At 53.5% G+C, this 25,319-nt stretch overlaps 14 protein-coding genes and 1 non-coding gene across 15 annotated transcripts in view; 7 read left to right on the top strand and 8 right to left on the bottom strand.

Moving 5' to 3' along the window:
• Positions 1-1,054, top strand: part of BP01DRAFT_324281 (general substrate transporter) — a 2,439-nt gene extending 1,385 nt beyond the window's left edge. The window contains exons 6-8 of the mRNA XM_025572821.1: positions 190-540; positions 632-822; positions 899-1,054. Of these exons, the coding sequence (XP_025428981.1) occupies positions 190-540; positions 632-822; positions 899-1,042 (686 nt within the window). The 3' untranslated portion in view covers positions 1,043-1,054. The remainder of the gene's footprint in view (positions 1-189; positions 541-631; positions 823-898) is intronic.
• On the bottom strand, positions 1,031-2,734 carry erg6 (sterol 24-C-methyltransferase). Its single transcript, XM_025575562.1, has 3 exons — positions 2,263-2,734; positions 2,172-2,206; positions 1,031-2,121 (listed from the first exon to the last, which is right to left on the bottom strand). Exons 1-3 carry the CDS (start codon positions 2,467-2,469, stop codon positions 1,227-1,229), a joined length of 1,137 nt encoding a protein of 378 aa, XP_025428980.1. The 5' UTR covers positions 2,470-2,734; the 3' UTR covers positions 1,031-1,226.
• A 523-nt stretch (positions 2,735-3,257) lies between these two features.
• On the top strand, positions 3,258-4,949 carry slt11 (Pre-mRNA-splicing factor ECM2). The gene is made up of 2 exons (XM_025575561.1): positions 3,258-3,663; positions 3,718-4,949. Exons 1-2 carry the CDS (start codon positions 3,523-3,525, stop codon positions 4,750-4,752), a joined length of 1,176 nt encoding a protein of 391 aa, XP_025428979.1. The 5' UTR covers positions 3,258-3,522; the 3' UTR covers positions 4,753-4,949.
• On the bottom strand, positions 4,810-5,601 carry BP01DRAFT_358981 (LYR motif-containing protein). The gene is made up of 3 exons (XM_025575560.1): positions 5,382-5,601; positions 5,149-5,325; positions 4,810-5,092 (listed from the first exon to the last, which is right to left on the bottom strand). Exons 1-3 carry the CDS (start codon positions 5,455-5,457, stop codon positions 4,998-5,000), a joined length of 348 nt encoding a protein of 115 aa, XP_025428978.1. The 5' UTR covers positions 5,458-5,601; the 3' UTR covers positions 4,810-4,997.
• A 141-nt stretch (positions 5,602-5,742) lies between these two features.
• Positions 5,743-7,327, top strand: BP01DRAFT_324271 (putative ribosome associated DnaJ chaperone Zuotin). Its single transcript, XM_025572820.1, has 3 exons — positions 5,743-5,953; positions 6,013-6,153; positions 6,209-7,327. Exons 1-3 carry the CDS (start codon positions 5,801-5,803, stop codon positions 7,247-7,249), a joined length of 1,335 nt encoding a protein of 444 aa, XP_025428977.1. The 5' UTR covers positions 5,743-5,800; the 3' UTR covers positions 7,250-7,327.
• Positions 7,328-7,580: 253 nt separating this feature from the next.
• Positions 7,581-9,259, top strand: BP01DRAFT_358979 (putative acid phosphatase). The gene is made up of 3 exons (XM_025575559.1): positions 7,581-8,099; positions 8,146-9,168; positions 9,216-9,259. The coding sequence occupies exons 1-3, from the start codon at positions 7,908-7,910 to the stop codon at positions 9,249-9,251; spliced, it is 1,251 nt and encodes a 416-aa protein (XP_025428976.1). The 5' UTR covers positions 7,581-7,907; the 3' UTR covers positions 9,252-9,259.
• A 1,274-nt stretch (positions 9,260-10,533) lies between these two features.
• BP01DRAFT_358977 (uncharacterized protein) lies at positions 10,534-11,930 on the top strand. The gene is made up of 4 exons (XM_025575558.1): positions 10,534-10,655; positions 10,706-10,734; positions 10,801-11,305; positions 11,427-11,930. Exons 1-4 carry the CDS (start codon positions 10,605-10,607, stop codon positions 11,664-11,666), a joined length of 825 nt encoding a protein of 274 aa, XP_025428975.1. The 5' UTR covers positions 10,534-10,604; the 3' UTR covers positions 11,667-11,930.
• Positions 11,684-13,468, bottom strand: BP01DRAFT_122368 (Rieske [2Fe-2S] domain protein). The gene has a single exon (XM_025570415.1). The coding sequence runs from the start codon at positions 13,333-13,335 to the stop codon at positions 11,956-11,958; it is 1,380 nt and encodes a 459-aa protein (XP_025428974.1). The 5' UTR covers positions 13,336-13,468; the 3' UTR covers positions 11,684-11,955.
• Positions 13,469-13,720: 252 nt separating this feature from the next.
• Positions 13,721-13,792, bottom strand: BP01DRAFT_t231. Its single transcript has one exon. It is a non-coding gene; the product is annotated as a tRNA-Met (tRNA).
• An 803-nt stretch (positions 13,793-14,595) lies between these two features.
• BP01DRAFT_384937 (uncharacterized protein) lies at positions 14,596-15,258 on the top strand (the record flags this gene model as incomplete). Its single annotated transcript, XM_025577557.1, has 1 exon — positions 14,596-15,258. The coding sequence occupies one exon, from the start codon at positions 14,596-14,598 to the stop codon at positions 15,256-15,258; it is 663 nt and encodes a 220-aa protein (XP_025428973.1).
• A 1,788-nt stretch (positions 15,259-17,046) lies between these two features.
• BP01DRAFT_277288 (CVNH domain-containing protein) lies at positions 17,047-17,391 on the bottom strand (the record flags this gene model as incomplete). Its single annotated transcript, XM_025571416.1, has 2 exons — positions 17,047-17,234; positions 17,307-17,391. Coding segments are annotated over 2 exons (273 nt in total), but the record flags the coding sequence as incomplete, so codon positions are not given.
• Positions 17,392-18,129: 738 nt separating this feature from the next.
• Positions 18,130-18,888, bottom strand: BP01DRAFT_358973 (uncharacterized protein). Its single transcript, XM_025575557.1, has 2 exons — positions 18,648-18,888; positions 18,130-18,584 (listed from the first exon to the last, which is right to left on the bottom strand). The coding sequence occupies exons 1-2, from the start codon at positions 18,757-18,759 to the stop codon at positions 18,391-18,393; spliced, it is 306 nt and encodes a 101-aa protein (XP_025428971.1). The 5' UTR covers positions 18,760-18,888; the 3' UTR covers positions 18,130-18,390.
• A 1,622-nt stretch (positions 18,889-20,510) lies between these two features.
• On the bottom strand, positions 20,511-21,914 carry cwc2 (active spliceosome conformation promoter CWC2; the record flags this gene model as incomplete). Its single annotated transcript, XM_025576913.1, has 4 exons — positions 20,511-21,026; positions 21,074-21,152; positions 21,337-21,527; positions 21,591-21,914. The coding sequence occupies 4 exons, from the start codon at positions 21,912-21,914 to the stop codon at positions 20,511-20,513; spliced, it is 1,110 nt and encodes a 369-aa protein (XP_025428970.1).
• Positions 21,915-22,664: 750 nt separating this feature from the next.
• BP01DRAFT_384933 (uncharacterized protein) lies at positions 22,665-23,129 on the top strand (the record flags this gene model as incomplete). Its single annotated transcript, XM_025577556.1, has 1 exon — positions 22,665-23,129. The coding sequence occupies one exon, from the start codon at positions 22,665-22,667 to the stop codon at positions 23,127-23,129; it is 465 nt and encodes a 154-aa protein (XP_025428969.1).
• Positions 23,130-23,900: 771 nt separating this feature from the next.
• BP01DRAFT_384932 (GFA family protein) lies at positions 23,901-24,494 on the bottom strand (the record flags this gene model as incomplete). Its single annotated transcript, XM_025577555.1, has 2 exons — positions 23,901-24,296; positions 24,366-24,494. The coding sequence occupies 2 exons, from the start codon at positions 24,492-24,494 to the stop codon at positions 23,901-23,903; spliced, it is 525 nt and encodes a 174-aa protein (XP_025428968.1).
• Between the last annotated feature and the right edge of the window lie 825 nt (positions 24,495-25,319).

Genomic DNA, 25,319 nt, shown 5'->3' with positions numbered 1-25,319 from the left:
CCCCCTTTTCTTTCAGCTTCCTGGTGCACCTCAGCCCTGTATACACTGTGTAAAGGCGTCCCGGGGGAGAACCCCCGGACCCCCCTTCCTTTCAGCTTCCTGGTGCACCGCAACCCTAAGTCCACTATACAAACGACAAGAGAGACCCCCGGGGGCCCTGGATACAATTCATACTAATCTAAGTGACAGGTATATGCAAACAATGCTCCGGAAATGGATTAATCTCCTACTATCTAAGCAGCATGCTCGCCGCAGCCGGCATCACCCGCGAGATCGACACCACCCTCATCACCGCCACCTCGCAGATGTTCAGCTTCGCCTGCTCGCTGGCCTTTGCCTTCCTCCCCGGCCGCCTCGGCCGTCGCCCCCTGCTCCTCTGGTCAATGGGTTTGATCTGGCTCGTCTTCGCGCTCATCACCATCTGCACTGGCGTGTTTGTCGAGACGGGCAGTACGAGCGCGAGTTATGCGACCGTCGCGTTTATTTATCTGTATAATGCGGTGCATAATCTGGGTTGGACGGGGGCGATGATGTTATATGGTAGGTTTCTCGTCGGGAAAAGGAGTTAACAAAGAGGAGGGGGGGGGGATAGGTCTGGTTGGCTGCGCTGACTGCCAGGGCAAATAAACAGTGGTCGAGATCCTCCCTTACTCCCTCCGCGCCAAAGGCATCGCGCTCTTCTGGCTCGTCACTGGCGCCGCGGGCGCCTTCAACACCTACGTCAATCCACTCGGCATCGATGCGTTTGCTTGGAAGTACTACTTCTTCTACGTCGGGTGGATTGCCGTGGAGTTTGTCGTTGTTTGGTTCTTTTTCATCGAGGTGCGTTTCTCCTCTTCGGCTGTCTTCGACTCCGACCGAGGTTGTTGGGCTTGGGCAGACACTGACAACGTAACAGACCAAAGGACCGAGCTTGGAGCAGGTCGCCCTCCTGTTCGACGGCAAGGATGCCCGGGTTAGTCACGTCAATCCTGTCGCAGACGAGTTTCTGGAGAAACAGAAGGACGGGGCAGAAGCGAGGGAGATTGAGCTGGTCAAATAGTGGATAAATCTTCCAAGGCAAGTCGTATTAAATAACATCATCGTCACACATACCGCAATGATACGTACACCATCCCACGGCGGCAATAATATAACACTCGAGAAGAAAACAACCACCCATTAAACACATAGACCACCCGTAGGTGTGGGATGCAAAACAGAACATTTTGTACACACGTCATCCATTACTCCGGCTTGCGAGCAACCATCAGGTACATGGGCGTAAACAGCTTCTTCTCACCACCCGCAACCAGGCAGTCACCCGCCAGAGCCAGACTGTCGGCCGTCTTCTGCGAGCCAGCAGGCGCAAAGCCGATCTTCTCCAACGCACCCACAAACCGGTGAGCGATGCCACGGCCCCACCACGTCATGCGTGCAATCGTGAAGAAGTCCCAGATCGATCCCATGTGCTTGAACGAGCCCGCCAGGGGGTAGTACCACGGGACCGAGTCAGGCCGGTCCGCCAAGTCCTCGTTGTGGATGAGCTCGAAGCCCGCGTCCTTGATCGCCTGGAGACCTTCCGAGACCTTGACCATGTTGGAAATACCGTCACCCTGCTCGATACCGAGACGGATCTTGCGGTGCTCAGCATTATCATTATCATACGCCTCCGTCATCAGCCACTCGTACACACCAAACACACCACCGGGCTTGAGCACGCGGAAGATCTCGCTGTACACACCCACCAGCTCGGGCGCGTGGCACGTCGCCTCAATGGCGTAGACGGCGTCGAATGTGTTGTCCTCAAACTTCATCTGCATGAAGTCACCCTTCACAAAATTCAGCTTGTGGCTCAATCCCTCACGCTCAGCGTAACGGGTCGCGCGCTCAATCTGGTAGTCGTTGTTGTTGAGACCGGTGACGTTGGCATCGGAGAACTTGACGATCTCGCGGGCAGGACCGCCGACACCACAGCCCACATCCAGAACCTTCATGTTGGCCTTGATGCCCATGGTGTGGGCCAGGTAGTGTTCGTGACGAGCGATCGCCTGACGGAAGGGCTCGCCAGGAGCGAAGCGGCAGAAGTGGAAGGAAGAGCCCCAGCCATACTCATAAAAATCGGTGGCAAGGTTGTAGTAGCTGCAGGCCAGGTTAGTCGGCAATGGAGATCAATCAGCGGGTGGACATACTGTCGGGTCAGAGTCGCGTACTCCGCTCGGCGGGCCTGTTTGCGATTGATTAGCTGGGCTTGATCAGGGGCACCAAGTGCTCAGTGCTTACCGCGCGAATCTCCTCCGTCTCGTCCTCGGCGCTCTTGTTGTCCCAGTGCTTGAAGTACTCGTCGAGAGCGGCCTTCTGGGCAGCGGCATCCTTGCCACGCATGGCAGCGATACCACCCTGCGCCTGGGCGGACTTTCCGTGCAGGGCGCGGTTGAACTCCGCGTCGCGCACATGGTTCTCCTGTTCCAAAGCCGTGGGGGGAGCCATTGTGATTCAGGTGAAGTGGGGAATAAGAGAATTAGAGGAATTAAAAAGGGGGTAGCCGGGTTGAAGAGAAGAATGGAATAAGGGAGGGAAGAAAGGCAATTATATATCCACGACCCAGTTGAATGGAAGGGAATTGATAATTAAGAAGAGGAGAAGAGAATTGAAGCCCAGCAGGCAGCAAGAATGGCAGGGAAGCAAGAAATAGAGGAGGTGAAGGAGAGAAGCCCAGTAGATGGAGAGTGAAGTGAAGGGGTGTGGAGTGAACAGTGAACGAACAGAACACGCAAACACGAAGCAGCAACGGAAGGCAAAGAAAGGGGAGGCGGAAATGGGACCCACAGCCTTCCTATCTAGGTCTAGTGTCATTTTTCTACCGGCAGAATTATCGTGTGATTGTTACTATAATCCTGTCAAAGCAGGTGCAGGTTCTCAGATGATCTTCAATACAATCTGTACTTTTCTCTTCCAGACGCTTTCAGGCTCTCTTTTCCCTCTTTTCCCGGGCGCTCGCAGGAGGCTTTCTGTTCCCCAGCCATTGCACGCTAGGCCGCATTGGGCGCTCCGGGGTTCTGACCGGGAAAAAGGTAATGCCGAGCGGGTCAGATTTGCCCGATCGGGCTTAGAGCCAGGCATCTTCCGCCCTCCAAGCCTTGATCTTCGGCGCCAACTGTGTTGCGTGTTGCGTGTTGCGTGTTGCGTATTTGCGTATTGCGTATCTGCGTATTCCGCCAGGCACCCTGCATGTGCAATGAATACTATGTAGTAGTTAGATTGCAACAGGAGAAATGCTGTTTGGTCTCACATGCATCCTGTTTCATGAATATTCGCATCACTCCGTATATCCATACAGCCCTCACCCTCCCCTCTACTCGCGGAGTCAGCAACATCCGCTTCTCACGTGACCCCTGATAGGTCATCACTCGCCACTCACTAGCCACATTCAGCCACGATGACTATCGATAACCTTGAATCCAGTTCTGCTGCCCGTCGTCAAATAAACTCTCCAACTCCACTGCTTCGTCGCTGACCACCAGCACAAAAACTCCACACACCATGCCTCCCGCACAGATCAAGCAGGATCTCAATCGATCCGGATGGGAGACAACCGACTTCCCGTCTGTCTGCGAGAGCTGTCTCCCGGATAACCCCTACGTGCAGATGCTGAAGGAGGACTATGGCGCAGAATGCAAACTGGTAGGTATCCTCTCACCCACGCGCACACCAGAAACATGCCACTGACATCTCCAGTGCACCCGACCATTCACCATCTTCCGCTGGAAGGCCGACCGCACTGCGCGCACCAAGCGCACCACCATCTGCCTCACCTGCGCCCGTCTGAAGAACTGCTGCCAGTGCTGCATGCTGGATCTGTCGTTCGGTCTGCCCATCGTCGTTCGTGACGCAGCGCTTAAAATGGTCGCCCCGGGTCCCGAAAGCACCATCAACCGCGAATACTACGCCCAGGGCCACGAGAAAGAGATCGAGGAAGGCCGCGGTGCGGTCGAGGAATACGAAAAGACCGACGAGAAGGCCCGCGAGCTACTGCGGCGTTTGGCCAACAGCGAGCCTTACTACCGCAAACAGCGCCGCATCGAAGCCTCTGACGATGGAGAGGGCCCCGCGCCTGCTGTTGCCGGCGACGCGCCCGTCGTGCACAGTCGGTACGGCAACGGGCCTGGTCCCATCCGCACCAGCGAGAGTCGGAGGGGCACGCCGTTGCCCGGACGAGGGGGACGAGGAGCCGGCGGGGGCATGCGTGGTGGGCGGGGGGGACGGCCATTTCCCAGCGCGGCGCAAGTGCCGCCCTCCGCGGAGGACATCACCCCCCCGGCGGACCCCAACATCACCTCGCTGTTTGTGACGGGTGTCGAGGACGATCTCCCCGAGCACGAGCTGCGCACCTTCTTCACCCAGTTCGGCTCCCTGCGTTCCTTGATCTGTTCCCATCGTGCGCACTCCGCGTTCATCAACTTCGCCACGCGCGAGGGCGCCGAGGCCGCCGCCAAGCATTGCCAGGGCAAGGCAGTGCTGCAAGGGTGTCCCCTGCGCATCCGATGGGGCAAGCCCAAGCCGCTGGATAACATGGATCGTGAGGAACGCATGAAGAACGCCCGCGAAGGCCGACAAGCCGTGGGGATGCGCTCCGGCGAGGGCGGCAAGAAAGCCATCACCGCGGCGGGCGCGGACATTGCCAGTGCCAGGGAAGAACGACCGCGCAACTACGCCGTGGCGCCGCCGCCGGGTGCTGGCGAAATCCAGTATTCTAGTCTCAACGGCGATTAGACGGGTGGTTTTCTTGCTTATTCTGGAAGTAGGAAGCGTTCATGTGATGTATGTTTGAGAGCGGGCGTTTGTCTATTTTACCGGCTGTGTATGTATCGTCTATCGAATTCTTAACACATTGATGCAACCGAATACCCCAAGAGACGCCAGAAAGGAGAGAAAGAAAAGTTCGGGTATACTATAATACAATCCGCAATGCATATCTTGCACATCCGCCATCATCCCAGCTGTACAGACGTAAGAATTCAGGCCGAGCACGGCTTATCCACCTTAACCTTCTTGCCGGCCACCTTGATGGAGTCGTTGTCCCCGCGCTCGATCTCGTCGTGGATCCGGAGTTCTAACAATGTAGATTAGCGACATCTCCTTCCTTGCTTCGGATGGGAGGGAGCGCACCCCACTTGGCATTCTCGTCACCATCTTCCCGTACGCCCTGCACGATGTTGTGGCGAAGGATGTTGGCCACCTCGATGGCGTGGTTGATCTGCATGGGGGTGTCGATGCCCTGGCGCGTGTGGTTGTCAAAGTTGCGGCGAGCTTCTTGACGGGCGGCAACGAGAACACGTAGGTCGTCTGGAAGAGCAGAATGGTTAGTACTTGTTCCGATGTCTCTGAAAGAAAACACGCACCGTGGAAGGCGATGCGAGTCGCGCGGAGGAGTTGACGGTAGGCACTGCGTGCGGAGGGGACGGTGGAGGAAGCCATGTCGAGTGTGAAAGGACTGAAGTGATGGTCCGCAAGTCAGATGTCGTGTCTTCTCAAAGAAAGTGTGTCCTATAGAACCCTCTTTAGTTCGCTTTCAGTAATGAATGAAGAAAATTGCAAACAGCAACTGAATCTATTGTCACGGCTGTTCAGTTCATGGTCGAGGCAGTTCCTCCGAAACAAGCCGGCGATGATTGGCCCCCGGTAAGCGGCAAGTCGGGGCAGAAAAAAATAAAATCAGCTAATCTTTGCAGCCCAGCCGCACCTCACTTTCTAGTTTCTACCTTTCCTCCCCAGGTCTTCTTCTATTGTCTCTACCTTCATCGGGACATCTCAATCCATCATGACTTCTACTCAGACTTTCAACGTCGCTCTTCCCGCCCTGCCCTCCGGCTGGAGTGCCGAGAAGGACTTCAAGGCCGTTGGCACCCTCTCTGGCGCCACCCAGAGAAACCTCGAGGCCGTGGGTCCTTTCTTCCTGGCCCACGCCCGCAGAGTAAGCATCCTCCAGACTCCTTCTCCTGTGCCACGCTTACACCATCCTCCAATCTACAGAAGCGTCACGGACGCACTTTCTCCGAGGATGAGAGAATCCAGGCTCAGCAGAACGTCAAGAAGACCGAGGAGGATGACCTTGGCGAAATCTCCGAGCCCGAGGACAGCATGCTCCTCGCCAGAGAGGCCAAGGACTGGAAGGTAAGATCCACTACTGACTGCATCCCTGCCTCTGCTAACCTTGCATTCCTTGTAGAGCCAAGATCATTACCAGGTTCTCGGCCTGACCAAGTACCGCTGGCGCGCCACCCCCGAGCAGATCAAGCGGGCCCACCGCAAGAAGGTCCTGCGTCACCACCCCGACAAGAAGGCCGCGCTGGGCGACCGGGACGAGAACGACCAGTTCTTCAAGTGTATCCAGAAGGCCCACGAGGTGCTCTCCGACCCCGTCAAGCGCCGCCAGTTCGACTCCGTCGACGAGGCTGCCGACGTCGAGCCCCCCACCAAGAAGGAAGCCTCCAAGAACTTCTACAAGCTCTGGCGCAAGGTCTTCATCTCCGAGGGCCGCTTCTCCAACAACCAGCCCGTCCCCGAGCTGGGCGACGAGAACAGCACCCAGGAGGAGGTCGAGAACTTCTACAATTTCTGGTACAACTTCGACAGCTGGCGTACCTTCGAGTACCTGGACGAGGACGTCCCCGACGACAACGAGAGCCGTGACCAAAAGCGTCACGTCGAGAAGAAGAACGCCAACGCCCGCCGCAAGCGCAAGACCGAGGACACGGCCCGTCTCCGCCACCTGGTCGACGACTGCGCCGCCGGTGACGAGCGCATCAAGAAGTTCCGCAAGGCGGCCCGTGCCGACAAGGACAAGAAGCGTCTCGAGCGTGAGGCCGAGGCCAAGCGTCTGCTCGAGGAGAAGGAGAAGGCTCGTCAGGAGGAGGAGCAGCGCAAGAAGGAGGCCGAGGAGGCGGCCAAGGCCGAGCGCGAGGCCAACAAGAAGGCCAAGGAGGCCGCTAAGAACGCCACCAAGAAGAACAAGCGTGTTCTCAAGGGATCCGTCAAGGACGTCAACTACTTCGATGCCGCTCCCTCGGCTGCGCAGGTCGACTCCGTCTTGGCGGATGTGGATCTCGTCATCAGCAAGATCGATGCCGAGGAGCTGGCGGGTCTGGCTGGCCGCCTTACTGCTGCTGGCAAGGACGCTGCTGCCGTCAAGACGGTGTACACCGAGGAGGTGCAGCGCCTGGTGGGAGCCGGTAAGCTCAAAGAGGGAGAGGCCAAGTTCTTTGCTTAGATAGGATAGAGTCTTCATCGCTAGCCATGATATATAGATGATAGATTGGTGCTGCAATTAATGAGCAATGATTCTTACAACTGTTCAATCTGATGGTGTACGCACTCACTGGGCTGTTAGTACACAGCGACAGATACACCGTGGTATCTTCCTGCCTCCTAGTAAGTCCATAGTACCTCAATTTGTTACTTGGTTCCCACCCGTAGATGCGGATGGTTGGAGCACGTGCTCTCCTCCCGGCCTCAGGCCCACTTGGCCATCCCGTGCGGTGTTCGGCCAGTCAGCGTCGAGTGAATCGCAACGTGCATGCATCTTCCATCCGCATCACCATCTTTTTTGGAATTTCCAGTCATTCGGAGATTAAAATGCTTATAACTGCTTCAACATCGCTGCAGACTAGTGCACCTGCAGGCGGGTCTCGTCAACGTCGCTTAATTGACCTCGCCAATAGCCTCGCTGCAATTAATGCTGCAATGGCTGCAAGCTTCCTATCGGCAGCGGAGATGTAGACACATGGTTCATCGCCTGTCAGCCATCTTGGCCGATGTCGCAAAGACAGAGATATAAAGGCACTGCATTCTGGTCTCATGCTCGCTTTCCTTCTCTGTGCCTCTCAGCCATCCTGTTCAATTCCTCCCGGCCTCGCTCTACCGGCATCATGTTCACCAAGCAATCCCTCATCGCCCTCCTCGGAGGTCTGTCGCTGGCTCTCGCGCAGACCACCACCGAGGAGTACCCGTCGGCTGCTGAGATCGCTGCAGCCAAGGCTTCTGTCCAGCCTTACTCCCCCGTGTCGAATGTCAAGGGTCTCTCGTTCAACCGCTTCGTGAACATCTGGCTGGAGAACACCGTATGTCACCGACCCGTGTACAGTGAGACTTGGGCTAACGTGACAGGACTACGATGTGGCTGCGGCCGAAACTCACCTGGCGGCGCTGGCCAAGAAGGGTCTGTTGCTCAGCAACTTCTGGGCCATCACCCATCCCTCCGAGCCCAACTACTGCGCCTCGGCCGCCGGGGACACCTTTGGCATGGACAACGACGACTTCCACCAGATCCCCGCCAATGTGTCAACCATCGCGGACCTGTTCGACACCAAGAACATCGCCTGGGGCGAGTACCAGGAGGCCCTGCCTTACCCCGGTTACCAGGGGTACCGGTACCCAGAGACCGGGGCCAACGTCTATGTGCGCAAGCACAACCCCTTGATCTTGTTCGACTCCGTCACCGAGGACTCGCTGCGTCTCCGCCAGATCAAGAACTTCACCACCTTCTACGACGATCTGAAGCACGAGCGTCTCCCCCAGTACATGTTCATCACCCCCAACATGACCAACGACGGCCACGACTCCAACATCGAGACCTCCGGGGGCTGGACCTACAGCTTCCTGGCCGAGCTGCTCGAGAACGAGTACTTCACCAAGGACACCCTCATCATGCTGACGTTCGATGAGACCAGCACGTACGCGATCGGCAACAACGTCTTCACCTTCCTGCTGGGGGGCGCCGTCCCGGAGAACCTCCGCGGAACCACCGACGATACCTTCTACACTCACTACTCGGTCATCGCCTCCATGTCCGCCAACTGGGGTCTGCCCTCGCTGGGCCGCTGGGACTGCGGCGCCAACCTGTTCAAGTGGGTTGCCGAGAAGACCGGCTACGTGAACTACGAGGTGGACACCACCAACCTGTACATGAACGAGACCCACCGCGGCCCGCTGTCCGACGACGACTACAGCACCTACACTGCCGGCTGGCCCGTCCCTCTGACCCAGGGCACTTGCTCGGGCGGCTACGGCATCCTGTCCGCGGTCCAGAAGACCTGGAAGGGGTTGACTGCCACCTTCAACTACACCGCGCCTTTCCCGTACGACTCGGCGAGCAACAGCAACCTTGGCGTGTCGTACAGCCGCAAGCTGGTAAGTCTGCTGACATCCTCGAGATGGGTTGTGCTAATGCTTTGCAGAAGAACGGGAAGGTCGAGTCTGGAGTTTCTGCGTGAGGATTTGTACGATGTATATATGGATACTAGCGACTCTATACAATAATACTCAAAAGCGTCCCGGGGGAGAACCCCCGGACCCCCCTTCCTTTTCAGCTTCCTGGTGCACCTCAACCCTGATCAAAGTACAAGAAGCTATCCCGGGGGAGAACCCCCGGACCCCCCTTTCTTTCAGCGTCCTGGTATACTCAATCCTATTTAGTAATACAATCCAGAAACTGGCGTCAGGGTCTCGCCCCGAACCCACCTTCCCTATACTATATAAAGATGTATACACCTAGAACAAAGCCTCAAGCCCAAACCTCTCCACCCCCAACTGCGCCGCAGAATCAAAGTGAGATTGAAAACAGAGTTACCCTTGGAGAGCATTAAGGTAAAAGAAATGAGATTGCCCAAGGGGAGGTGCAAAGGTGTTGAAATGGGGGGGAGCAGCAGACAGACGGTCGAGGAGGAATGTACCAGGCCGCAACCGATGGAATCAGACTGGATGCCGCAAGAAGTCGAGTCAGGCAATGTGATAGGTAGTGAGCAAATCCAGCGAGAGGTAAGAAGAGACAAAGAAATGCCTCATAGAACGCTCTATTCCCCACCCCACCGGCTTGTCTCCGCATAGCATGAGCCGTAAGTGGCCCTAAAATGACCAGGATGATCAAGACTAGGCGATCGACCCCTGCCGCTGAAGCGGGTTTTGGGAGTAAGCACTAAGCAGTCCGATTACCGGACTAAAAAGCGTCAGGTACTTTTGTTCTCTGTCACCGATTAGCCGAGAGAAACTGGCGATAGTGTTCTGTGGAAGTCCAGGTAAGGTGGTATATCGATGTATAGGAAGGTTGAGCTGAACTGCCATTATTGCCAACAACAACAATCAATCAATCCCAGAACTACCTTGCATAGCGTCGCAGTGATGGTAGACACTGCATGGTAGGCAGGAGTTCAAACGATTACTAGCTCTCATCCACGGCTGCAGTCACACAGAATCCACGCCGCGAGAGCAGTGGGCTTCAGGGGATTTTGCTAACGACAAGGTGGGGTAGTGAGGAACATTCGATGAGTAGGGCACATAAGAGCCGGCTGTATTGTACAATACATTGATCGAAGAATGACGGTAGTGAGAACTGAGATCGAGATGGCAGTAACAATGAGAGCAGCAAGAATGAGAGTGGTCGGACAGAGTAGTGTTGATGGGAACAGACAGTCGATGCAGTGAACTACACTACAATCAACCCCGCATTTTCCCCCACCTCTTCTGTCACCGACATCTCAAGGATATCATCATCATCATCACCTCTTCTTCTTCTTCTTCTTTCACAACTATCCATCATTATTATCTCCAGCTCCCCTATCATCGCCAACATGCCTATCAAGTTGAACGCCGTCTTTCTCATTCACCTTCTCGTCATACTCGTATGTACCTTCATCTCATGAAGTATAAACAACACCACTAACAACACCAGTTCTCCATCTTCGCCTTCATCCTCGCAGTGTACGCAACCACCAACACTTCCCAACCACCATAAACCATCACAACAGACTAACTTAACAACCACAGAATTGCCTGGACCCGCACAACAACCTTCCACCTCCCCCTCCCCTTCGCCCTCCCAATCCTCACCACCCTCCTCGTCCCCTTCACCCTCATCAACTTCCTCCTCACCACTCTCCTCACCAAGCCCGCCTCCACATCTACATTCATGCACGTACGCACCCTCTTCAACACCCTCCACACCATCCTCTCAACCCTCCTCTTCTCCATCGCCATCCTCTACCTCTCCCGCTCCAACCCCATTAATGCCTGCACCCTCGACCAAACCTGGCAGGCCTTCTTCCACGCCCGCGACGCCCCCGCCATCCGCGCCATCCAGGACCGTCTCCAGTGTTGTGGTTTACGCAGTCTCCATGACCGCGCCTGGCCGTTCAAGAACCGCGATCACGGCGATGATGCCTGCGCCTTGCAGATGGGGTATACTCGGTCGTGTCTCGGGCCGTGGCGGGCGGAAGAGGCGGGGGTTCTGTGGTTGATTGTCGGGGTTGTCGTTGTTACGGGGAGTTTGAAGGTTTGTTTTCTGTTTTCCTTCCAACGTTGTTCTTTTATTGAAGTTTGGGAGAGGGGTTGATCGGGTGTAGCTGCTCTATGTGTTTTTGAGCATCTTCAAGTGCTAACTGTACTTCTGATAGATTGCGTTCTGGGTGCTTAGAGGCAGAGGGATGGAAGCCGGCTGGATTGTGAAGGCTGACGGTGCTGGGGGCGATGCTCGTCGCAGACGGGAGTATCAGCGAATCTTAGATCGGGAGGTCGAGGAGGGTGGTGAGGATGGGTCTGGGGTGGAGGATCGAGACCACAGAGCGGATGAACGTGATGCTGCTGCGAGACTCCTGCCGCATTCGGAGTCGGGGTATGAATGGAGGCAGGAGTGATGTGGACTTAGGTCTGGATTATGCGGATGAGTTGGAAGATAGGATCTGAGGATTGGATGGGAGTTTCACTTCGTACTGATGCTAGGCAAGGGTTCCAGGATTTCACAGCCGATACATCTGGATGTTTTTTTGGGAATTAGTGGTGATATGGGCTTTTGCTCGCTAAAATGATATGCTATGTACAGTGTGCAGCTGCCTGCGTGGTCTGGTAGCATGGCTGCTTGTGCCTGCACAGGCACGCTACACGGACGCTCGATATGTAGACTGTGAGGGGACGGGTGACACTACCTCAAGCCTTGCCATATCCCACGAGATTTCCATAATACCGCTCGTCCAGACCCGCCTGCATGCGCGCCTCTGTGTTGAACGGCTCCCGCAGCGCTCCCACCCAGTACTGCTGCACATTCGACCGGAACACCTGCACAGGGTCCGTGTGCTCCTGCGCGCAGATCCACGTCAACCACCGATGCCCCGTCGTCACATGCGTAATTTCGTCGTTGTGGATGATCTCGAGCGACTGCACACTTTCTGTATCCCCAGCCTTGCGGAACTTCTCAATCGTCATCGGATTCACATCCAGTCCGCGCGCCTCATGCACCAGCGCAATGATACTAATCCTCGCCCGCAGATCATGTCCCGTCAGCGTCGCCGACTCCCACAGCCCATGATGTACGGGAATCGCCCCAAAGTACGAGCCCATCTCCTCCAGCCGCGCCCGCAGCAGGGAGAAATGCTTCGCCTCGTCGCTGGCAACTTTCAACCAGTCATGGAAGAACGCCCGTGGCAGACCCCGCGATTCGTCCCCCTTCGTGCGGAACGACGCAAACCGCACGCAGATGTCCACCGCCAGATCGATGGCCCATTGCTCGATGTTCGCCAGCGCATGCAGCATCATGATACGGCTCTTCTGCGTGCCTCCGCGTCCCGCACGGGGCATCTGGCCCGGCTTGATATCGACTAGCCCGTCCCGTGGCGGCATCGCGGGCAAATTTACGCCAGTGCCATCCCCAATCTCCATTTGGTCGGTTGTTCCTTCGCGGGCCGTGAATATGGAAAACAGGTGTGCCGTCAACTCGATCTTGTGCTCCGGGTTCGATGTGTTGAGGATGTGCGCGCACCAGTCGCAGACCGTCGCGTTGTTATCAAGATAGACCGCCGGTCCTGCGGGGGTGGTATTACCCTCTTCCACCGGTTGAGTGGCGGCGCTGTCGTCCCTCCGGTCCAGCTTCTTAGCCTGCTTCGGCTCCTTTAGTTGCATCCTCTCGCTGACAGCCTCCAGCTTGACCACCCCCACCCCTTCCTCCGGGTATTCCAGCATCACCTGCCCCCCGCCCTCTGCCCCCCGCACATCGACGGCAAACGTGCACGCCGTGATACCCACGCTCGACTCCCCCGTTTCCACGTTGAAGTCGTACGCATGCCACGGGCACGAGACCACGTACGCGGAGTCCTCAATGTCGACCGACGAGTCCTGCATCGGCCCGCCGGCGTGCGGGCACTCCGCTTCCATGGCGTAGTAGGACCATCCGTTCGCTTCGTTCTGTGCGGGGGTGGCGGATGGCTCGATGGTGGGGAGGCGGAACAGCACGAGGCGTTTGCCGGTTGTCAAATGAATGACGTAGCGGGTTTGGGTGAGGAATTCGAGCGGGGCGAGAGGTATTCGGGGCATTTTGCGGATGGGTGTGAACCTCGGAGGATTATTTGGGGTGTGTGTGTGTTTGGATGCAGGAGAGTGCTGGGGGTGCCTGGTGGATGCGAGAGAAATTTGAGATCACGTAAGTGGGGAAAGTCTAGACGGGATTTGGGTGGGTCGGCTTATCGATAAGGGGGGCTCTTCTGGTCTTCTTGGGTGACCTGTCAGCTGCTGTATGCGATGAGGCATATCAGACAAGCTCAATCATGATGCGAATAACAGTGAGATTCTACAGCCTCAAAGTCTCAGGTCAACCGCGATGAAAACATCGAACGGTCTGTTGAATTTGTCGACCTAACTTACTCAGAAGTTGTGTGGTTGTGACTGCAAGCGCAGAGCGGGGAAAATGACAAAAACAAGATAGCATGTCCTGGTTTCGATCCAGGGTCCTCCGGGTTATGAGCCCGGCGCTCTTCCCCTGAGCTAACATGCTTGGTGGATGAAAAAAGTGCAGATTTTATGCAATATAAAGGTAAAAAAAGAAGTCTCTAATCACGCAGCATGTTTCATCTCTCCCTGTCAATCTAGCTGATCAATTTCTAGCATAATTTCGTGATCATCAATCACTGTCAACTTCTCTTTGTGGAATTGCCAAGACTTCGGGTGAAAACTCTTCCGATAATCAAACCCTAATTCATGCCCGTGCATATCGACATGTTGCTGGAGACAAAAAACATAATCTAGTGAATGAATCAAGTTAATGAAGAAATCAATCTACTAAGCGGATTTCCGAATGGTAGACAGAGCACAGATGCCGGACCTACAAAGTCTAGCCATGTGCAACGCTCTTACGAGCACTTGAAAAAGTCACGACCTGGATTTATGCACAGCGCAGTACATGGGAAGTATGGACATTAGCCATGATACTTACTTGGCATTATACTCATTGTGCTTTTTGTTTGAAGCTCTCGGAAATGAATCTGAGAAGATTGGGGCCTTCAAGAGGTGATTACCGCAATCAACTGCGGGGTGACAATTCCCAGGATATACAGAAGATCACCACCAAAATTGGAGACGATGATTAGCGTAGTAAGCTGCTGGGATGGGAAGTGAGACGGGAGTTTTCTGGTCACGGAGTAAATGGGCACATTTACCAAAAAGTATAAAGTGTCTTAGGCTGACACCGCATCTTGTCACAACACACCACCCACCAGCACCAAGTATCAAGACAAAGGAGTTTACCTACGCTATTTCAGATATATCGAGTCTCATTTGGTCGACACGTTACTCAGTACCATGGCCAGAAGGTTGCACCCCCGGCCAACACGCCCCCAGTCAAGTCCTCGACCCCAGGCAACTCTTCGCCCCGCGGCAACTCGAGCGTACATCGCGCCGCGGACCCGCCGCCAAGCGGCTCTGAGACGCGCTTTTCTTGAGGAGGCTGACATGTCTGAGGAGGCTGACATGCCGGAGGAGACCTCCCTCGAGGCTTCACCCAAGGCCGAACCTCCAGCGACGGAAGGCTCCGCCGACAGCGAGGCCACCGTAACAGACCCTGCTTACCGGTCTGGGGAGTCTCCAGTGGTCAAAGCGGAAAGCCCAGCCTCCAATGAGGCTCCATTGCCCGGAGCCACCGAATCCAATGTCGCTCCTACGCCCGAACCTCCTGATCAGCCCGGTGAAACAGAACCGCCTGCTGCAGCCCCCCAGCCCGCGCCGTTATCAGTCGATGCCGAGGGGATGTCTGACATCACACCGAGCCAGGAGTATCTTCTCTGCTGCCTAGCAGTGCTGAACGAGAGAATCAACGGTGGGCTGGGGAGTGACATCCCACGGGATCTCCTCCATGACTCCACGGTTGTGTTTGAGGTAAGCCCCAATTCCGAGACGGTATTAGTTCGGGTTCGTCGTGAGTGGGAGCGACGGAGTGGTCCGGTCCCCGCTGCACCACCTCACTGAGGCCAATTCGCTGCGGCAAACGTGGATTCAATATTCTCCTATGTTGACTGACATGTTTGGGGCCAGGTAGACATTACGTGCCGATGAGGACTATAAGTAAGAAACTAGTAAATGGAACCATTGATCTTCCCTAGCGGGTTCTACGGGAATTATGACCAGAAAAAAGAGACCCTAATAAGCTCATTATAAAATCACATCATGGTAAGGTCGTTCTTATGGAGAAGATCGTATGCAGAGCATCTGCAGCAATAAACCAGAGTGGATATATATACTCTGTCAGTCCAGTGTCTATAGCCAAGATGTCACTGAATCTCTCTGCCTCAGGAAGCCATTACAGTATGTAATACCTTGGCAGCACAGCGTCACTCCAGACCACTTTCAGGACACTGGATTTGTCTGTCATTCTTGATGCTAACTTCCCTTGCAGTGGCCTAAGGGGGGGAAGGGAGACGGGGCACAAAAGAATCAAGCAGATGCTGATTAGTCGAATGCAAGCCCTAACATGACGACTGTTCTACATACGCTGGCGGCTGAAGTCACCCTCATTGTCTCATCGTCCAAATGGATAGTCCAACTACTCTCTGGTGTAGGTTGTCATGTACTTTGTAATTTGCACACCTGATGTGATCCACAGTGAACTAGGGTGCAGAAGAGCACGCCCTTAGGGCGCGTCGAATCCCGAAGGGACAAACCTCGCCAGCTCTTACCACCACTGCTCACAGCGTCAAGCGTGGATTGCACTGCAGTGTGGGTGAAAGATTGACATAATGGCAGATAGAAAAGCCACAGATGATCGCCCTGGTTACTTCTGTCTAATCTGGTATCCTGTCCGGAGGGTTCCCAACGCTATATTAAAACTCCAATCATGGTTTTACAAAGCTAATATAATAGGCCTTGTGTATGTCCACGGGGAGAGATGTAGGAAATTGCCAGGGTGCGGAACACCTATGAGTCCGAGTGTGTAGTATAATTGCCTCCGCTCTCATGTGATAAATTGTTTCTACAGAAAACTGGCTGAAGTGCGCTGCCCCGGGCTTTTCCACCATGATTGAACTGAGGTTGTCGGGCTTTAGATTAGATACATCTCTATAGTGGTTTGCTGCGATATGTAGGAGTAATATCGTAGTCCATTGTTACTTTATTAGCTCTAGTTATGTATAAACTTGAATTTCACTGGTCGGATTTGTTCAGATTCGCCTACTTAGATAAGTTATAAAACAGGACATTTACTAACCCTGATTCTAGTGCCTTTGCCGGTGAGAATCATCCTCTTTTTCTTCTACCGTACGAATAGTCATCTTGTCTACCATCTCAACTTCTGAAAAGGATGCTATGGCTAGGGCTCGGCTCCTCCCCGGCCCGAAACAGGCTGCATGACACTAACCCCAATCCAGCCAGCTACTAAATTAAGCCCGCGAGAACTAACCCCAAAGCAGTAAACCGTTTGTGATGGATCGGCCGGTTTATTGATTCCGGTCACGGGATCAGGCCGATCTTTTCTTTTCTTCAGCTTCCAGAATCCACAAATCCAACTAACACACCGTACGCGGTAACTACGCCGTACTCTAATTCCGATCCTCAATCTGACACCGCACCCCTGACATACGTCTCTCGCCTTTACCCCTCATCCTCCACAAGGGTTCACCGCCACTTTGGCTATCCTACAGAGTACTCTGTACTTACTTGTACTTGAGAAAGGAAGAGTTGACTTATGTGAACGGAAAAATGCTATATTGCAATCAAAGATTCAAAACCTAACGCTAACTGAATACAATCTTCTGCCACCCACTACCGGAACTCAAAGTGTCCGTCGATGTTGAACAGACGCTCGGCGAGGTTGACATCGGCGACGTGCCAGTGGCCGTGCTCGTCGCGGAGCTCAGCGCGGAGGACGGGCACGTGGGCGCCGCCCTCGACGTCGAAGTGCACGCCGCGGGCGGACTCGATGAAGTTGTGGCCGCCCCATTGGAAGTGGCCTGCGATGATGACATGTTAGCTCCTACTAACCAGCTTTTGGATTGTAGATAGTAAGGCTGGGCTGGGCTTACCGTTGTTGTTGCCGATGAAGTGGTTCAGGTCGATGTGGGCGGGGCGCTCGCAGCCGCGGGCATCGCGGAGGAGGGCGTGGAGGAAGGGTCCCTCGAGGCGGATGGAGCCATGGACGGCGGACTCGTGGAAGCTCATTTTGAGGATTTGGTTGGGGAGGGGTGAGGGGTTGAGTGGATGATGGTTGTTGGTTTGAGAGGATGAGGGATGAGGAATGGAGGATTCAGTCCGGTGGTATGCGAGCTCCCTTTTATATCTTGGTCTTCTCCCCTCCTTTTCTCAGACGAGGCGAGCGCGCTGTCCTCCTGTGTCGGTCAGGATTGCCCGCATTGACTGCTCAGCTGAGTGGGGATCCGTATTTCGTCTGTCGAGGGGGAGACGGTGAGGGTCGACTGGGCCATTGCTGGCGAAGACAGCCACAGTCGTTTCGTATTTGGAGGGGGACGGCAGCTGAGGGGCTGAGGCTGAGCATCGCCATTTGTGAGGCGTGGCTGAATGGGTAATGTGTACTGTGTAGACTGTAGTGTAGCTGAAGATTAGGATGTATCCACTTTCCCTCATATCCGGTAAGGCGAAGCGGTCTCGCGGGTGGGTCAGGAGGGTGGCGATTACCTAATGGGTAACGATCTCGTCTACGTGGACTTCACGATGACTGCTAGACTTCCCTGCAGTCGATCATGGCGATCTAGAGCGAGCCACTCGATCATACGGGGATCGAGTGGCGACATTAACGGTGATGGCGCGATGAGGCTAGTCCCCGGATATCAATTCGCTCGCAACACCTCAGCTTACTACGATCACGTACAAACCAGCCGGTGTAGGGGATAACAAACACTCTTTGACGCATCCTTTTAGTGACAAATTCTGGTTGATTGTAGGTAAGTAGTTTGGGCACACGTACTACATCCTAGCAAAGAACCTGCCATTCATCGATGCCAGCATTGCCATCACCATCACCAAAACACGACCACCATCACTACCCAAACATGCGTCAATCAAAGACAACCCGATCTTTGCTAGGCTCTGTCTCCCCCACCAGCCAATCCTCACTTGCCAAATACAGAGCTAGCTGCACACGAGGCAATCTCACTGAAACCGGCAAGTATCACTTTGTCCAGCCCCATTATTGACGCACCCCCAGCTGCATCCGGTGATAATACTGATGCCACCGCCCGGCTCGCAGCGGTACAAAAACTTGTCCTTGGTGTCGACAAAGGACCACCAGTTGGTGCCGTACTTCTGCTTGATCGCAGCGTCCATTAACGCGTTATATCGGGGATCTATATACAATGTTTCCGTGCATTAGCGAGCGTGCCATTGGAGTTCCATAGGGTCGATCTTACCGATGTCATCCAGGACACCCCAGCAGTAGTTCATACCCGCAGTGCAATCTCTAGCCTGGACGGAGGCTGCCAGGGCCAGCGAGCTGGCGATCAGAGTGGAGATGAGCTTCATGGTTGAGTTGGTGTCTAAGGCGGGAATTTGAAGTTATGCGCGCAGTGATGAGATGATCGGCTGTGGGAGTTGGATAGATGGATGATGGAATTGATAAAGCACGCGATGATGAAGCTATATATAAATCCAAGATGCGCAGAGGATCGAGTCTGCCGGTTACAAGAATGAAGTTCATGACGACGAGACCTCTGATGTACTTTGGAGTCATGTAATCCTTGCATTTGACTTCGGCCGATCCGAGAAACCAACAGAGTATCCTCAAGGAGTGTTTGGACCGTGAATACCTCTCCTGATGTCAGGGGATACTTGTACGACGCCGTTCATGCAGACCGAGTCATAGCTAGTGTCTGTGGATAGATATGTCTTTTGAGTATGCATGACATGCTTGGTGCTACCGGTAGCTGAGTGATATGCAGCTCAATTCCCTCAGGCAAGCTTCCGATATAGCTATGGATGACACAAATGAACAATGCCGGTCTGAATATAGGCAGATTGAATTTGGGCATGACTCAAAGGATGGAGCTTCGAGAAGCAAACCGATAGGTATCAAGTTTTCACCATCCTATTTCTAGGTACATGTTGTTGATAGCCGAAATGTGGCAGCATTGAATGATCGGATCACCCGCAGCTGAATCCCTGTACAAATTGCCCCGAGCTGCAGCCAATATCCCTCGTCCCATCCCCAACGTGTCAATGTGCGACAGCGACGTCTAACAACCCTTCCCGAAGCTTCCCGAGATTGTGCATTGCACGGCTCCGTTGTTGCAGTTCGGTCAGCACGGTATCCAATTTCAAGTCGGCCTCAGGTTCCACACCAATCATCGTGAATCAGTCTGCGGGACTCGCTCAGTCGTCAACGTAGAGTTGCCTATACCAAACTAGTGCAGGAGGATATATGTGATGGGCGGGGCCTGATGAGTTGGATTGCGTTCTGTGCTTGTTCAAGTGTCCCTTCTTTGTTCACCGATCATATGCATGAAGGCCTGCTAATGCTGTCATATATTCCAGCGTATGACTATAACGTGGGGTAAAATTGGTGGAATGGGCATATTTCATTGATGGGTGCAGAGCGTCTAACCCAATTCTACGACATCTCGCAGCCCACTCCGCTTCTAAGAATCTTTTCTTGGATACACGTATAGCAACTTTGAAGATGAGGGGCCTTTTCGAGGACGGATAGATATCAAGTGGCTTTATGATAGTCCTTGAGCAAGTTAATGACTGAGGTTGTAAGGTTCTGTCGTAAAATCATCGCTAATCTATGAAAAGCCATTGCGTATCTGACAGGGCCTACGCCAGGAAACGATATTTTTGAACCGCACATTGTAATATCTGTTTTCACTAATCTAGTTAGGCACCTAAATTTGCACAAAATAGACAGAGGCGCGACTACCGAGCCTGCAGTAGCATGGTCATGCCGCCGCTCGATATAGCATTGAGGTGTCTGTGTTGTTCGTGCCTGTTACTCCCTAGTCTTTGAGAGTATGAACTGGCCCATTGATCGCGTGTCCACGCCAGACTAGCTTCATTTCCATAGTGCTGAAAGCGGCACCGTCCGCAGTCTGTAGTCGCACCGCGCCCGCGAGTGACGAGCTCGTCGCGCTGGGGACGAGCGAAGTGGGAGTAGCTTTGGCCACGACGCTCGGTGACCAATTCACCAGGATAGGCGGCGGAGAACCCATAAGGACATAACCAGCCTAGCGCTGAGCTCGACCTCAGCTTTCCGAGACTCATAGGTCTTCTGTAACACCTCACTCGTCGTCGCTATCGTAAGCAACCAACGGCCCCGCCGGCGCAGCCTGCTGAGGCTTGGCAGAGACAGACGCCCGGGCAGCCCCGAGCGCGGCCAAAGTGCTGCTGGAGAAGATACCGCCCTGTTCGATCTGCGGCTGAGAAGGTTCCTCCTGCTGGCGGTGGTCCTCTGCTGCCGGAAGTGCAAGCTGCTCTTGCTGGCTGTGTTCCGTCTTCCGCAGCCCAACTGCAAATCGCACCTGGTCCGGCTCATCATAGCCCTCGAGGTCGTAGTTGGTTTTCTGTCTCTTCGCATGAGCATCCTTGCCTTCGATCTGGGCGATGAACTCGGCGGGGAGAGCGCGACGAATAGCCTCCGCGGCTTGCTCTTCAATACGGCGGGCTTCGCGTTTCTGTGCTAGTGGATTGGGGTCCTGTGTGGCCCAGCGAACATTCAGGATTTCGTTGTGGTCAAGACTCTGGTGGGCCATCGCTTCTTTCGCAAATTGTGCCATTGCTTCGGTTTTGTAGGTCACCTAGGACGGTCAGTGTGCGGTAGGAACGAAAAATTGGTGGCACATACGAATGCAACACCGCGACTGGTCAGAACTCGGATGCGATCGATTTCGCCCCATTCTGCAAAGTGACGCGCGACAACCTCCCTATTATGGACCCAGTCAGCCTCCGCCTAGAGCATCCAGCATATTCTCGCATGCACAGAAAATCTGCTCATCTTCCATCTTCTGCGTGTTCGGGTGGGATAAGGGTCGCTTACTCGATATCGTCACTAGAGGCGAATTGGTTAGTGGTGGGCGCAAGAGACGGGGCCTGAGATATGGACCGTACCTAACATGAATCTTTCCAACGTAAATCGTCCTATTCTGTCGCAAGAAACTACCCACACCGCCCATATCGTCCCGATAGTCGTTAAACTTTTCGCGACCGAAGACATCCATCTGCGGGGGGGTGATGTCATGAATCGTCGGTCGACGATGAAGGTATTCGCAATCCTGGCCACGATGGCAAAGTCCGCGAGCCTATATATCGACGCGACGGGTTAGTATGTGTTTCACGCGACCACCAACATCGGGGAATCCTACAAAGTGCAGGCAGATGTGCGCGCCGGGCTGCGCGTCGGCCTTGGTGTATCCTGAATCGCGAGCAAGATTACATCTGGTCTGAGCTGCTGCCTGTGACGAGTCCTCCCGATCACCGCCAGCCCATTTGTTGTAGTAGATGTTGTAGGTCGTTCCGGACTGGGGCTGGAACTGGGCCTGGATCTCTTTGGCCTTGTCGGCCTCGACCTGGACTCGCGCGGGGCGGCGCTTTTTGCGAATGATGCGCTTCTTCACCACAGCATCGGGCTGTGGGCTGGGATCTGCTGGTGTCGTCTCTGTTGTGCTGGGAGGTGTGGTGTCTGCCATGGTGAAGGTGGAGATATTGAGATGGAGGAGGTTGATTGTTGCGGCGACGGGATGAAGCAAGCAATGATGATAAGAGATTCCGCCCGAAGTGTCAGAGTCACGTGATATATTGGGCGGGATGAGTAAGCGCTGTGTTGGTGCCTTATGGACCAGGCTGTATTCTTTCGCAGCCTTGTTCCCATTTTTATTGTGGCCAAACAGCGTCATGCGCCTCTACAGACAAAATTTATCACCGAAGATTCCACCATTATCACAAACCTGTGCAAGAACGGATACTGATTTAGTAGAGAGCATCTTATCTAGACTCTATGCTTGATTTACTCAATGTTAATCCACCTCGAGCCTCCTTCTTAGATCTTTAGGCTTGAATATACATACGAATTGGAGATGACCTCCATGATAGTAGGTTTCTTCTCATTAAAAACTCTTCGTAGAGTCCATTTGAGAAGAGGTTGCAGATAAGAGTGCCTCCAAGATACCAGACTAAATCTTGTATTCACATCTCTCATCACCATACATGCAGAATAAGAATCAGGTTTCCGACTCCGGTCTTTGTCAGATCTGCACCACGCTCTAAGGCTCTCTTCTTGGAGATCGTCATTTATTCCAACTTAATTACTCGTTATGGATGTCCTTCTTGTAGCTATAATAACTTGAACTTGCCAGCCCCACGAAAGCCACCAACCAAGCACAGGACGCCAACTTACAAGTGAAACCTTCCCGCTCATCTTTCAACCTCACAACGGAGTCATGACCGCCGCGCTCGAGTCCTGGCGAGATCTACTTGTGGATCACATCTTCGTGGACCTCTGGATCCATCCTACGGCCACTGCCTGGATTCCCGGTGTCTACTATGCTCTCCGATTTACCGTGATTGATCGGATCAAGAGCCACCTATTCAAGATGGAGCTCAAGACCCCATCCTCGGACCATATTCAGGTTCGGGTCATCATACCCAATAAGCCTGCGTCACAAACTCCGCTCGATATTTTGAGGCTATTAAATGATCGGTTACAGGAGCTCAGGATTCGTGGCACTGGTAGCAGCAAGCTCGATGCTGTCGAAGAAATACGGGATATCAAGTGGTATCCGCGGCACCTGGTTCAGGGGGAGTTTGAATTTGCCCAATTTCTAAGAGCTTCAGGTTTGGAAGTCCAAACAGAATCTGACTGCGTCCTCTGTGGATGGGGAAGCTTTATGAAGCTTGGTGACTGAGTCATGCTCCACTTGACATACCGGACTCTCTTGTTGATCAATAACATTATTGTTGATGACTCTTGAAACCTGCAAAATATCGATGAATTATATTCCTACGAATACTACGGGAGCGATCTTTCCATGACTGACCCCCGGTTTGATTGGTAGCATGGCCTTGAACCTAGCAACTACGAGGTCTAGAACATGTCTACTTTTAGGTAGTGCGCAGGCAACAATCTTGAGCAGCCTGAAGGATAGGTGCCTATTATGATCTAGTTTTACTACTGCGCTTGCTTCCATTCGCGGGGGTAGTGTTCCTTCTCTTTATGCTTACTCCAAGTTACTTGAGCAATAAGTAAACCAGCATCAGTTCGTGCCTTTCAGTCCGGCTCGATGGATATCTTCCGAAAGACATGAGTACCCGAAAGTCTCATCTAAAGCATGAGAAAGCCAGTCACGGAGTCGAGGTTTTTCGAGAGAACGTCGGTTCTGACCTAAATATGATAAGCTGATCAGTTGTTCATTGTGTCCATGCCACAATCCAAATAACAAGGGCTGACAAGAAGGTTGTCACAACAGAGAAAGTAAAGACTTCATCAGAAAATAATCGCACGTTCCTTTCATGAAATGGATTACTTAGTATTACCTAGATCGTTCTTGCCCCGTGATCTATGAATACAGCTCTGGCCCTCCACTTCTAACGACCATTCTTCTCCAACAAAGGATGTCAATGTATACATGATGCAGTTGCCTCAATCACTCGGGGCCCCAGTACGGTATTGACCGCCCTCACGCGTAGGCATTACCATGCACTTGACTGACCCCCTCCGCCGCGCTCAGCCAACCCACCCGATCCTTGACAAACTGTTCGATCCGAGGCTTCAGCTTGGTTTCATGCAGATTGAAATCATCGATGGTTCCAATGCGTAGGATGCTCATGCCTGGGAAGCCGGTGCTAACGCGGTACACCAGGGTGCCGCACGTAGAGCAGAAAAAGTTGGTCATGGTATTGCCCGTGCCCACAGTTTTGGACTGGCTGTATGATGACAGAGACTCCCGACCGCGCTCATGGATCAAATAATCATCGTCGACGGTGAAGTTCGAGGCGAACATGGACGCGGTGATTTTGCGGCAGTCAGTGCAGTGACAGATGAAGGTGTCGACGAGACCGGGACCCTGGGTCGGCTAGAGATGTTGTCTCATGTAAGGAAGGGAAATGATCCTGAAAGACAGGTGTAGATCATGGGGACTTACAAAGCTCAGCTGTACAGCACCGCAGAAGCATGTGGCTGTTGCTCTGTCTTCGTGAGACCATCCGTCCTGTCGGGCGCCTGCTAAGGGGAAATATGATTCGGTTTTATGGTTATCTGAGGGAGATGCCATGGTATGTGTACTCTTATTATATTCTTGAAATGATGTTGAGGGTTGTTATTCATATCTCAAAGCCTTTTCTTCCAGATATTTATACAATTTTGAATTTGCCGGTGCTTAGCATGCCTCTATTGCGGAGTTGCGGAGTTGCGGAGTTGTGTGAGTTGCGGACTCGGAGTCGCGGATGTCCCAATGACGATGTTGAGTATCGATGATTAGTTTACGTTTTGAAGCTTCGGCGGCAAAAGCCCGCTGCAAATGCTCTGTGGCATTACTATGTGCTCTCCTTTATGATGCCTAGATACGGTGCATTTGGTGTGATGAAGAAGTCAGCTTGTCGCTGTTTTGCAGTATTCATTTTGACATGTCCGGAACCTGGCTCATTAACTCATGTTCAACTAGGGTTCTTTGGCACAAACCAATAAAGCACGAGATCAGTTCATGGCTATCGTCTTCTCAAGCACTGGCGCTATGTAAAGGGTGGATGGTCTGACAGCCGGAGTTGCTCCTATTTGCGGGCATATAGACACATCATGTTGTTATACTCCGTAACTCCGGCTCTCAGACAAATGGAACAGACAGCTTATGCATTGTTACATTCTCTTCGGTGCCAGTGATTTCCAAGCAACATAACAGGGCCACGGAGTCTTGCGTGTAGATGTCTGGGTGCCAGCTGGAAGTGAAGCACACCCTGCTTTTATCATTGCTAGAACTATAAAATTTCTCCCACCACCCGCTCCATCCATGTGCTACATCTCACTCCTATCATCAGATCTCAACTCATAGTCATCCTTGCAATCGAACCCTTCAAGAAGCTTCTTGACTGTTCTTTCTAGA

The sequence above is a fragment of the Aspergillus saccharolyticus genome (genome assembly GCF_003184585.1).
Source record: "Aspergillus saccharolyticus JOP 1030-1 unplaced genomic scaffold BP01scaffold_30, whole genome shotgun sequence".
Classification (NCBI taxonomy): domain Eukaryota; kingdom Fungi; phylum Ascomycota; class Eurotiomycetes; order Eurotiales; family Aspergillaceae; genus Aspergillus; species Aspergillus saccharolyticus.
This window is presented reverse-complemented; position numbering and strand designations above follow the sequence as displayed.

Bases quoted from the DNA above. Each gene is read 5' to 3' on its own strand.
- erg6 (XM_025575562.1), bottom strand. From the start codon at position 2,469: ATGGCTCCCCCCACGGCTTTGGAACAGGAGAACCATGTGCGCGACGCG. The intron at 2,207-2,262 runs GTAAGCACTGAG...AATCGCAAACAG, and splicing joins AGACGGAGGAGATTCGCGCG to GCCCGCCGAGCGGAGTACGC. The intron at 2,122-2,171 runs GTATGTCCACCC...CCTGGCCTGCAG, and splicing joins TACGCGACTCTGACCCGACA to CTACTACAACCTTGCCACCG.
- slt11 (XM_025575561.1), top strand. From the start codon at position 3,523: ATGCCTCCCGCACAGATCAAGCAGGATCTCAATCGATCCGGATGGGAG. The intron at 3,664-3,717 runs GTAGGTATCCTC...TGACATCTCCAG, and splicing joins ATGGCGCAGAATGCAAACTG to TGCACCCGACCATTCACCAT.
- BP01DRAFT_358981 (XM_025575560.1), bottom strand. From the start codon at position 5,457: ATGGCTTCCTCCACCGTCCCCTCCGCACGCAGTGCCTACCGTCAACTC. The intron at 5,326-5,381 runs GTGCGTGTTTTC...CTGCTCTTCCAG, and splicing joins GACTCGCATCGCCTTCCACG to ACGACCTACGTGTTCTCGTT. The intron at 5,093-5,148 runs GTGCGCTCCCTC...CTACATTGTTAG, and splicing joins TGACGAGAATGCCAAGTGGG to AACTCCGGATCCACGACGAG.
- BP01DRAFT_324271 (XM_025572820.1), top strand. From the start codon at position 5,801: ATGACTTCTACTCAGACTTTCAACGTCGCTCTTCCCGCCCTGCCCTCC. The intron at 5,954-6,012 runs GTAAGCATCCTC...TCCAATCTACAG, and splicing joins TCCTGGCCCACGCCCGCAGA to AAGCGTCACGGACGCACTTT. The intron at 6,154-6,208 runs GTAAGATCCACT...CATTCCTTGTAG, and splicing joins GAGAGGCCAAGGACTGGAAG to AGCCAAGATCATTACCAGGT.
- BP01DRAFT_358979 (XM_025575559.1), top strand. From the start codon at position 7,908: ATGTTCACCAAGCAATCCCTCATCGCCCTCCTCGGAGGTCTGTCGCTG. The intron at 8,100-8,145 runs GTATGTCACCGA...CTAACGTGACAG, and splicing joins ACATCTGGCTGGAGAACACC to GACTACGATGTGGCTGCGGC. The intron at 9,169-9,215 runs GTAAGTCTGCTG...AATGCTTTGCAG, and splicing joins TGTCGTACAGCCGCAAGCTG to AAGAACGGGAAGGTCGAGTC.
- BP01DRAFT_358977 (XM_025575558.1), top strand. From the start codon at position 10,605: ATGCCTATCAAGTTGAACGCCGTCTTTCTCATTCACCTTCTCGTCATA. The intron at 10,656-10,705 runs GTATGTACCTTC...TAACAACACCAG, and splicing joins TTCACCTTCTCGTCATACTC to TTCTCCATCTTCGCCTTCAT. The intron at 11,306-11,426 runs GTTTGTTTTCTG...TACTTCTGATAG, and splicing joins TTGTTACGGGGAGTTTGAAG to ATTGCGTTCTGGGTGCTTAG.
- BP01DRAFT_122368 (XM_025570415.1), bottom strand. From the start codon at position 13,335: ATGCCCCGAATACCTCTCGCCCCGCTCGAATTCCTCACCCAAACCCGC.
- BP01DRAFT_358973 (XM_025575557.1), bottom strand. From the start codon at position 18,759: ATGAAGCTCATCTCCACTCTGATCGCCAGCTCGCTGGCCCTGGCAGCC. The intron at 18,585-18,647 runs GTAAGATCGACC...CATTGTATATAG, and splicing joins GGGTGTCCTGGATGACATCG to ATCCCCGATATAACGCGTTA.